This window comes from Acanthisitta chloris, unplaced genomic scaffold (genome assembly GCF_000695815.1).
Source record: "Acanthisitta chloris isolate BGI_N310 unplaced genomic scaffold, ASM69581v1 scaffold1486, whole genome shotgun sequence".
NCBI classification, from domain to species: Eukaryota; Metazoa; Chordata; class Aves; order Passeriformes; family Acanthisittidae; genus Acanthisitta; species Acanthisitta chloris.
In genome coordinates, this window is record NW_008677412.1 from 9,491 (window position 1) to 21,087 (window position 11,597).

The 11,597-nt window shown below is 46.4% G+C and overlaps 1 protein-coding gene across 1 annotated transcript; it reads right to left on the minus strand.

The window, feature by feature from the left end:
- Window positions 1-9,652: 9,652 nt before the first annotated feature.
- Window positions 9,653-10,137, minus strand: LOC103803894 (ret finger protein-like 4A; the record flags this gene model as incomplete). The annotated part of the gene is made up of 1 exon (XM_009076474.1): window positions 9,653-10,137. A coding segment is annotated over one exon (485 nt), but the record flags the coding sequence as incomplete, so codon positions are not given.
- Between the last annotated feature and the right edge of the window lie 1,460 nt (window positions 10,138-11,597).

The window sequence follows — 11,597 nt, forward strand, 5'->3', positions numbered from 1 at the left end:
CACTTTATCTCCTCTCTGAGCCCTACTGGGATCAGCCATGCTGCTGATGCCCCCAGTTCCTTGCTACTTGCCCCTGAGGACACATGGGGGATGAGAAGGGCTTGCTGGTCCCTGCATGCACAGCTGGGATGAAGGGAAGAGAGTGGTTCCTGTCCACCCCATCAGTAGCACCACATTCATGACTTGTTCAGAAGGGAAAGAAATCAAAGAGCCTTGCTTACCTGCCTTAGTCAGCAAAGGTGAGCACTGATACGAGTCAGGGATGTTTCGTCTTGCCAGAGAAAGTTCCACCTGCAGTAGGGAAGGAAAATGAACAGAAGAATCTGGTTCTGAAGTTTCAATGTGACATTGAAAAGCCCAAAGTAACTTTTATGCCTGAAGGTCACATCTCATCTGCCATATGAGGGCTCTGTGCTGGTATTGTAGGCAGATAGGTGCAAATAGAGCTTCAGCCTTGCAGAGAGGTTTAAGACAAGCAGAGATCCTGCTCAATGCCCACAGAGTGTACCTTGTTTCAGAATCAGAGCTGGATTTTACTTGTTTTCAGATAAGAGCAATCTCCAGATACTGACAGGTCAAACATGAGCTTTGATCAGGTTGTTAACTTTGAACTGTGAAACAGAAGCAATGAAACAAGAAGCAATTAACTAGGCACAATGCTCTGACTGAAGCTCTCATGTTGCTTTTCTTTGGACTAATACTTTTGCTGACATGTTACACAGAACAGGGAGATGTGGTGTCTCAGTTTGAGTGGTTTCGCTGGGATCTGGCAGACACCATTTAGAGATATCAGCCTTAAATGGGAGTAATTCTGCTTTTGGAGAAGGTCACATCTATGAACTGAAGTGCTCCTGGATTCCCACTGCACTTGCCTCTTAGTGTCCTTTTCACAGTTGCTTCTTACTTTAAATACTGTTCCAGAGGTATTTCTAGCTGCCCTAGAAATTAAATGATATTGGGAATGTTTAGAGGAGATAGGAAAGGGATACATTAAAATGGAATTCTCTCCATGGAGAAGTGAAAAGAAGGTCTTAGCTGTGGGAGAGGAGAACCAGGTTAGGGAGAAAACCAAATTTGACATAGGTAAGTTCATAAGCTCCTGATCCCTTAACCAGTCATCCGAAGGCCCTTTGGAATCTCTTGATTGCCCTTGGACTTCTTGTTGCAACTTCATCCCCTGCAGACCTGATAAAACAATAATGGTTATTAATCTGAGGGCTGTACCAGGGTGGGAAACCTCTTCACATCTCTTAGCTCACCCCAGGGAGGCAGCAGAATTCCCTACTGTCCCGATCCACAAAAGCGGAGGTGATTCAGGATCAAATACAGCCAGATCAAGATTAAGACACAGAAGAGGTCAGATGTTGACAGCCAACACTATAACTCACTTTATTAGCATCGAAGAGAGAGATGGAAAAGGGGGAAAGAAGGAAATATGCAAGTAATATTATAAAGACAAAGGTTAGTCACCACCATGGATCCAGTGACATCCCATTGATCCATCTTCTTTGGTTGAGGGGGACATCTCACCTAGGCCATGTCAGCTCATTGTTTTTATGCTTATGGGTCCATTCTCCTTTATGGCTTATTCACAGCAGTTTGCAGGCCAAGGAAATGGCACTTGCCACCCCCTACTCCAGCCACATCCACTCCCTAGGCCTGATATTCTGTCCTTATCAGGGTTCTTTATAGTGGTGAACCGGCACATTTTCAGCAAAATGAAAGTCATATCAACAGCAGTTCTCACATATTTAACTCCTCACATGAGGCAGCTCTGGTGTCCATTCCTTATCTGCATATCCCAGGGCAGCCAATTCTCTGGCACTGCAAAGCCTGAGAATCAACATGTTGGTGACTACATCTGGGTACACTGCACTTGGGCCCATTGGCAAAACAAAACAGTTCATTTTTTTCAGTCTCTCACATCCGCCCTGTGGCTCAACAATTTAGACTCTTCTTACTGTGGCTGTGATACGGATATAGTGCATAGAGAGGAAAGCTGTGCAAGAAGTAAGTGCAACTATGTACAAATTTGACTATAAAAAGAATACAAGAAATAAGAAGCATAGTATACCTTATCAAAAGAATACAAATTCAATATATGAAGAGTTAAAAGAAGAAAAATTGAAAAGATATATTTAAAGAGGCACATTCACCCTTGGTGGAGGCAAACAATAAGCCATGTTTTCACTAACATCTGCATTCTAGCATAAAGCACAATCACTAAAGCAAACAAAATTGCATTCATAATTAATAAGTCAATTATTGGACAGAACATCATATTCAAGATTCCATTTGCTGCAGGAGACCACCCAAACAAGGCATCTCACCAGTGGTATGTTCCTGTATTCTTTATTTGTTCTAAAAAGGAATGCATTTTTTCAACATCATGGTGTACACTTGTCCTGTGTTGCAGTATTGGGGGTATCCAATGGTATTGTCGTCTCCACAAGCTGTTAAAGAAGGTGGGGCAGTGATCCTTATCCCATGTCCCTGATGACTCCCTCAGGGGCTGTCTCTGATTAATGGGCTGCCAAGGACCCATACATGACACATAGAATTACATCCTCTCAGTGATCATTATCACCTTTTCCCATGGTGAGGTGTCTCACCCCAGGGGTGGGGAGCCAAACATGCTCAGAGGGATATAAGCTGTGGGGTTTGGACCAGCACAGGGAGCCCTTTGCCTATTGGATCCCCAGAGGACAAGAGCTGCTGCTGGACCTTCAGGAGAGGAGCAGATCTGCGGGATCACTGCCATCACTCCAGGAGGACTGCAGCTACCATTTTAATCGGACTACTACTAACACCCTGACTGACAGGGTGTCAGGTTACTTTCTGACTCTATTAGGTATTTTTCGTATTGCTGCATTTGTTGTTGCTCTGTTGTATTGTTCATATTAAATTGTACTTCTGACTTGGAGTCTCTCACCAGTTTGCTTTCAAACCAGCACAACACTAAGTGGTTTGTCTGTTTACTTTCACTTGTTTTGCCATTTGTGAAATTCGAGGAGCAGGGAAGAGCCACGGTTGAGCAGATTCAATACAAATGACAAAGGTCTATTATTAAATTGCTCCTATTCCCTCAGCCTTTCTGTGAGTGTAGCACTTTGCACACAGTTGGGGAAATTCCTGCAGTGCGTTGAGTGTGAGTGTGTAGGGGAGAATGGGAGGTTCAGGATCTCTCCCACGTCACACAGGCAACTGAGGGCATCTGTAAGGCACAAATGGAGGGTTCTGGGGTCTCTTAAGGTGTGTATGTGGCTCTGGACTGCCCTTTAAGCTGTGCAGGAATTTAAAACTAAAGGGTATTTCTGATTATTTTTAGCATGTCCAGCACAGCAAACAGGACAGTCTTAACCAAAGTTGTTCAACTGGGAACACTAGGGATGATGGGAGAGTTCTTGAAGCATTTTAGAAGATTAAGTGGGAACTGTTTAAAATTCTGGTCTCTATTGTGTGCAATAGAGAGCATATAATGTCCAGTGATTCCTTCAGGATACCTTAATGTAAGAGTTTCTTTTGCACCTACCAAAGGGGCAGTTGGTGCCCAGACACCACGTCTGGAGCAAAAACACCCATGGCAGGAGCTGGTCATTCCAGGTTGCTGTTGTGTACACATGGGATCTTCTCAAAAGAGGAATCCAGGGAGGTACACATCCAGAGGCACCTCGGCTCCAAACTGTCCTGTTTGTACCTGTTTGAATGGGTTGTTGTGTTGTGAACTGAAAATCCCATGCCAGCAGCAGGTTCTCCAGAATGGGAACATCATCTATAAAGTTGCTTTAGTTTTGTGTGTGTGTGAATGAAATCCCTGTGGACTGGCACTTGCCTGTAACAGGAGGTGTTCTGCGTATGGGTCTAAAAATATGAATAAAAGCATATTTTTATACCTGTATATTTCTATTGGGTACAAGGATGGAAAACATGCAAATAATATTTGAAGGTTTCCTCCACAATGAGGAAAACCTTCGTAGTTGTTCTGGAGGAATTGCTGTGTTCTGTCCATAACTGAGACATCCCTTGGGCCTGGTTTGCTGCTCGGGCACAGCAGCAGGAAAACATTTGACTTTTCAAATCCATGTTATTTATATTAAGGGAAACAGCTTCATTTCCTTCCAGGAGGACAGTGTGCAAAGAGTCCTGCCCGAGCAGGCAAGGGACTCTGATGCCTGATGCTTTATATCAGGGAGAAGGCAAGGAAGAGTTTTCCTATTGAAACAAAAATGTAAAAGAGAAAATGGATGAAAGCTCTGGTGTGGCTGTAGGAAAGGTGAAGTTTCAGCCCCTTGAGTCTACAAAGAATTTTGGCACTCGGTGCCCTGCAGGTTAGGTATAAAATCCCTGGGCCAATCAGCTCAGGAGAGTCAGTTCCTGTAGATTTTTTCCGTGGCAAATGGTGTCAAGGTGCTGGTTCCTGGGAACAGGGAATGACTCCATCCAAACATCTGCTGGGCCAAAAGGAAAGGAATATATTTAGGTTTTATTTGAGGGACGGGGCAGTGATGACAGACCTAGAAAGAACAGAGGCCATAATAAAGCTCCCACATCTGGGTGCAAAACGCAGGTACGAGGCCTTCTTGGAGATGTGGGACTCTGGGGCCATGGATACCTGTATGGGGAGAATTGCTCAAGTCTCTGGCTGAAGCAACCAAGAATGAGGGTTCTGTGTGCAGGGGACTCATCCTGCATGGACAGAACCACTCTAGAGTTGTTTTGGGGAACCAGAGACATCTGCTTTGATGCCTGTGGCACAGCTGGGAATGATACCGAAAAGTATCTGTGGCACAGAATTTTGGGGTCTCCAAGAACAGTGGACACTGTTTGCAAATCAGAATCCTCGGGCAGGGATGGGACCCACCTCACCAAGGAGGGCAAAGCTACTTCTTCCAAGGGGATGGCTGAACCCCTAAAGGGGGCTTTAAATTGGGAATGATGAGGGAAAGAAAGACTCACAGGCAGTTTTGGGAGGGAGTGACAGACAAGGCTGACGAGCAAAGGCCATGGGGTGATGTGAGGGAAGTGAAACACAACCAAAGGAGGCTCAAGCAGGGTCACTTCCAGCACTGGCATTTTCACAAGGAAGTACTGACAATGCTCCATTGTGGAGAAATCCCCAAGCTCTTTCTGGACTATAAGTGTGCTGAGGTGCTTCTGGGAAGTTTCTGTCCACTAATGCAGCCCTTGTGGGGAATAAACACATCTGCATGGGTTTCAGGGCTGTGATCTTTTGGGATCAGGGAGACACGGTGCAATGGCTGTCATGAGTGGAGTGTTGCAGTGGAGACACAGGTGGTTTTAGGAAGGACAGGCTGGGAAGACGAGGAGGGGGAGTTGCCCATTATGTGAGAGAGCAGCTGGAGTCCATGGATCTCCCCTGAGAAGTGGTGAGGAACCAAGAGAGAGCTCTTGGGTTAGGATTAAAGAGAGTAGAGCTCCATGTGACATTGCACTGGAAGTCTACTCCAGGCTGTCTGACTAGGAATAACAAGGGGATGAGGCCTTTACAGAGAGACAGGAGTAGCTTCACATTCACAGGCCCTGGTCCTTGTGGGAGACTTAAACAGACCCAATAGCTGCTGAAGGAACATCACAGCAGGAAAGAAGCAATCCAGTAGGTTCCTGGAGTGTATTGCTGATAATTTTCTCCTCTAAATGATAGAGGAGCCAGTGGGGAGTAGGGCTCTGCTGGACCTCATACTCACCACCACAAGGCCTTGCTGCTCTGCTGTCCAAGGGGCCTACAAGGGGTACCATAGCCAGCTGGCCCATGCCCAGGGACCTAACCCTGGCTGCAGCATGCTGCTGACTTTATGGGATGGGCTGTCCCTGCAGATCAGTACTCTTCCAGCAGTTATTAATTTCCTCCAGAAAAATATTCACCAAGTCCCAGGAACTTGTCTTAGAGACGATTCACATCTGTGTGGGCACTGACCTCCAACATGCAACATCTGAATCACCACTCGCTCCCTAAAACACCACAGTGGCACCATGATCTTCCTGCTCTGACTATGGAGAAACAAGCAAAACAACTCTTTAGAATCTATTCTTTGGGCTTGTTCTTCAGATCAAATTTGAAAGAAGACCTAGGCCTTTAGGCACCTCCATGAGGAGATCCCTTTGTATGATGGAAACACTGTCATGAAGACCAGCTCTCTCACAGTAGGGCTCACTGCTTCACCCTGTCTATTCACACAGGACTTCCACCCCACAGGATTGGCACCGAGCAGCCAGAGCACTCAGAACTTGTACCGATGCAAGGGATCAGACGGAGTGTAGGTGTGGAAAGAGAACCTCTGAAAAGAACAAGTGCTGGTGCTCCCTGGCAGTGCTGCTGTGCTGGGACTACTTCCCCGACCCCCGACCACCCCCCGAATACAGACACTGCTCTGTAGCTTCACAAGAGGTATTAAAGGAAGGATTTTGAACAAACAAGTTGCAGGAAACTTGATTTTGTTTAAATACACAGCACAATTGCTCATTGAATAAATCTGTGGTCAACCTGTAGAGGTAGAGAGTGAAGTACAAGTGGAATGAATAATATCATTTCATTATGCTCAATATTGTCACAAAAAAAAGAAAGAACTTTCACTCAAACCACCTGCAAAAATACCGGAGAAGGCAGACAGGGTCCCTAACGAGTTCCATTCTGAATGCTATGTCACAGAACTTGCTTGCAAAAAACATCGAGACATCAGTTTGCACAGGGCATCCTGGAGCTCCAGGTTCCTCAGGCTGTAGATGAAGGGGTTCAGTGTCAGAGGCACCACTGACAGTGCAAGATCCAGGGATGGGGAGGAGATGGGTGGAGGCTTCAGGTAGACAAATATGGCAGTGCTGACTAGCAGGGAGACCACTGTCAGATGAGGGAGGCATACTCAGAAGAGTATGGGTTGCAGAAGACAGGCTTAGAGTGTCCTCAGAATACTTTTGTCTGTGTTTACTATTTTCAACAGTCACATCTTGGGAGTCTTCCTTTTAGGGGTAAAAATGCTTATTTTGATGACTGAAAATGTGAAGAGTCTTGAGAAAAGACAAGAGGTAAAGGGCTCATCTCTCTGTGGCTTAGAGTACAGCCAGGAGAGCTGCGGTGTCCATCAGTCTGTTCCCATCTACTCTGCACTTTCGTCATGCAGCACTCATTCACCTTGATTTAACCCAAATAAATCCTAAAACCAACCAAAACCAAATATCTGGACTGCAGTGAGAGCTCTGCTTCAAAGGGCAGATCTATGAAATCTTTGTCCTAGTCCGGAGGGGACAAACAGAAAACACCTGCGTGCTGGCTCACCAGTCACGAGTTAGGATGTTGCTGGGGAAGAAGACATGTAACTGATTGTTGTGTTTTAGGTTAACCAATTGGTGCACACCTAATGTATAGAATAAGCCAATGGGCAGAGAACACGCAAAGCCAAGAAAACTACAATTACCTGTGGATAACTACAATAGGACGACATCTTGCTTGCATCGAGCTGCGTCCCATCTCTCCATCACGACACCCTATCACCCTCCCGCTGTGAAAACACCCAGAGGCTTTTCACACTCTCATCAGGTGCTTCAGGTCCCTTCTCACCATCACACTCTCCCCTGCATCACTATGTGCCATTCCATTTCTGAGCAATGACTATTCAGTACTCACAGTGCAGCAGTGTCAGACAAGTCTTGGCCTCATTCCCTCATTTTTCTCAGCAAAACAGTGAATTGGCAGCTCTGCACCACTCCCTCCTCTCACCCTCTCCTTGAGCAGGAAACCTTTGGGAAGGCAGTTGATCCTGGAAAGCCTCCCAGGCACAGGAAGGACAAGAAATTCATCACAAATTTTCAGCAAGGAGATATGCAAATTATAGTCAAGGAGATGTCATGCCTGACCAACCTGACAGCCCCAGATAGGGGTTAGGAACCAACTGTGTAGCCCAGGAGTCAATACTTTCTCTGGTCTTTTTTAATATCTTCATTTGTGGTCTCAGATATGGGGTGGAGTATACTCTCAACATGTGGGATGGTGATCCTAGACTGGGAGGTGTGGCTCATATGCCAGGGAGTCCTGCTGCCATCCGGATGGTCCTGAACACGCTGGAGAAAAATGGGAAGGCAGGACCCTTTGCAAGTTCAACAAGAACTGCAAAATCCTGTACCTGGAAAGGAACAAGCCCAGACACCAGGACGTGCTGAAGGACACTCAGCTGCAAAACATCTGTGCAGAAAAGGACCTAAGGGTTGTTGTGCGCACCAAGCTGAGGAATATGCTCTTACCACAAAGGGATATTGGTGTCCCAGGCAGTATTAGGAGGAGTGAGGCAACAAGATGAGACAGGTCATCTTTGCCTTCTCATCAGCACACTGCTGTTCTGGGCTCCCCAGCGCAAAAGAGACATAGACATACTGGAGAGAGTCCAGGGAGGGCCACACAGATGATTAAGGGATAGGAAAATTTCTCCCATGAAGAAAGGTTCATGTCGTGGTTCAACCCCAGCCAACAGCCAAGAATCACACATCCACTCACACTCCCTCCTCCATCCTTCCCCCCTAGCCTGAAGGAATGAGGAGGAGAAAATAAAATATGTAGGTTAAGAACAGTTTAATAATAAATTAATTAAAGAGCAGAATGAGTTAAAATGCTAATGGATGATAGAAATAAAGTGAAAGGGGGAAAAAAGCAACAAGGCAAAATCGGTGATGCACAATACGTTTGCTCACCACCTGCGGACCGACCCAAACCTGTTCCTCCTCCCTAGTCAGCTCCCCTTCTTGCTTATACACTGGGCATGACATTCTATGGTGTGGAATATCCCTTTGGTTAGTTCAGGTCACCTGTCCCAGCTATGCTCCCTCCCAGTTTCTCTTGTGTACCTTCTTACTGGCAGAGTATGAGACACAAGAAATAAAATGTCCTTGATTCAAGATAAACACAACTTAGCAGAAATTAAAACATCAGTGTGCTATGAACAGTATTCTCACTCTGAATCCAAACACCCTACTGCATGAGCTACTGAGAAGGAAAAGAAAAATTAACTCCATCTCGGCTGAAACCAGCACAGTAGAGAGAGCAGGGACTGTTCAGCCTGGAGAGGGGAAGGCTTGGGCGATCTCAGCAATGTATAGCAATACCTGAAGGAGTATCTTTCCAGTGATGCCAGTGCCAGGACACAAGACAATGACTAAAAACTGAAACACAGGAGGTTCCCTTGGAACATCAGGAAATAGTTTAATACTTTGAGGGTGACCAAGCCCTTTTGAGATATCCAAAAGCCATGTGGACATGTGTGGTGAGTGGAACACGGCTGCCTGCCAGATGCCCACAAAGCCTCTCTATCACTGTCCATTCTCAACTAAATGACAATCACAGACTGACAGGAAAATGAGAGTAATATTTCAGGAGTGCTCACAATCCACGGGAATAGTGGGTTTTTCATATAAACAGGAGAGAAAATTTCTTTGTCTGGAGCACATTAAATTTCCCTCAAAAAAAATAATTCAGATAAATAATGTAAAATTTCAGAGTTGGCCATTCTGACAGGTCTGTCCTCTCCTTCATTAGCTTTGTTCAGGAGGCACAAATTGGGGAGCAGTGTGATTACAGTGTGATTTGATTGCTGGTTCTACATTATTTGCCTTTGAAATGCAGAGTGAACTATTCATCATCATCACAAAACTATGCTATTACCAGATGCTCAGTGTCAGGCTCTGCAGCAGCAGGGCCTGTGGAGAAGAAGGGAATGAATTTCCCTTCCTGGACCTTGACATGAGCAATATTAAAAGTGTACAGAGCTGCTCTCTCATGGACATCATAAAATCTCAGCTCCTTGGCTGGGATGTCTAGGAAGATCCCGATGTATTGCAGCTTCCCACTCACACTCAGACGGGTCCAACGATCTGTGTAGGCAGAATATTCTCTCCCATCTGCACACCCAATGACCCAGAAGCCATTCTTAGGGGACAGAGTCAATGGCCCCTTGCGGGTCACAGATTCCAGGGCAATACCCAAGGCCCAACTTCTCCTTGTGCCAACAACTACTTCCCAGTAGTGTTTCCCAGATGTGTATCCTTCCTTTGCCAACACAAAAGTGTGGGAATCGAATCTCTTCTCCTTGCTGGGTAAATCTCTGATGACACCAGTATCTTTCACTCTCTTCCCATCTGCAGAGATTTCCAATCTGGGATGAGCTGTGTCAGGTCAGCATCCGACATTGCCTGCAGTGGACAAGACATTCCATAAGGTGCAGAAAGCACAAGCTCTGCTTTGCTGAGCCTTTCCCTTCCCTGCCCTCATCCATCTCTAATTTGTTCTTCCCCTGCCACCACACTCAGGTGCACTCAGCAGCCTCTTGCATCAGGGAGTGGGAGAAGGTGGGTGCTGTGGTCAGTGCAAGCAGCTGTCTCTGCTCCCCACAGCTCAGATGGCTCTTGAAATGCATTGTCAGGGCCTTTGAAAGCACACCATTGCTGAGCCTTTCCCTTCCCTGCCCTCATCCATCTCTAATTTGTTCTTCCCCTGCCACCACACTCAGGTGCACTCAGCAGCCTCTTGCATCAGGGAGTGGGAGAAGGTGGGTGCTGTGGTCAGTGCAAGCAGCTGTCTCTGCTCCCCACAGCTCAGATGGCTCTTGAAATGCATTGTCAGGGCCTTTGAAAGCACACCACAGTGAAAAAACTTCCTCTAAGCGTGTTCTTCTCCAAAAAGTTCTGTGAGGGGCTTGGATACATTTTCTATAGCTTCACTGAGGCTTTGAGTATTCACCTTGATCCCCTTCCTTATGCTTACCTTTGTAGGGCAGAAGTTCTCTGAGCACTGTGGGAACAGAAAAAATCAGGCAATGAGTGGATCCATCAAGGCATTCTGGAGGAGTTAAACACAGCTAGACAACTCTCTGCTCCCAGTGACAGTGATGCCACATCCAAGGTTCCCTATTCCCCCATCACATACACACACACACTGATATCTTAACCAGTTCTGTTCTCATGCCTTTAAGAAAAAAGGGTAAACCAGGGTGAGTGACAGTTTTGCCTCTCTGACATGGAACATGTGGCACGAACTTGCTCCCTCTGAAGTCCAAGGAGGACTGAAAGCTGTTGTGAGAGGGGCTCAGTCTCTCCTTCTTTATCCAACGGGAAAGAGAGGCCACAGGAATGGCCAGATATGAGCTTTCACAGAGAAGGACCTCCCAGGAACCAAAGGAGACTTTCCAGTCTCTTTGGTTCTCCTGGAGACAAATGACAGTTTGATTGGGCACTCCTGAGGCAGGGTAAGGGGAGCAGGGCTTGCCCAAGACCTGATGCCTCATATTCTCCATCTGGGGCTCTCACACTCATGTGGTTCTTCCCTTCCTGATGTGTTGAACTCTCAGGGTTCAAGAGCACATGGGCTCTGGACTGAGGAATACAAAAACCCCTCCCACCTCTTCTGAACTAGTTTGAATGGATTGAATTCTGGAGGGTTGAGGAAAGAGCACAGGCCCTGTGAGCCTTCCTGAGGGCTTAACAAAGGCCTGATGAGCAGGATGGAGTGTAGGGGTCATACCCCTCCACCTCTCTGTAGAGCAACTATGTCTGTGGGACACAACACTCTATCATGAGAAAGGTGAGTGGGAAAAGGGAAA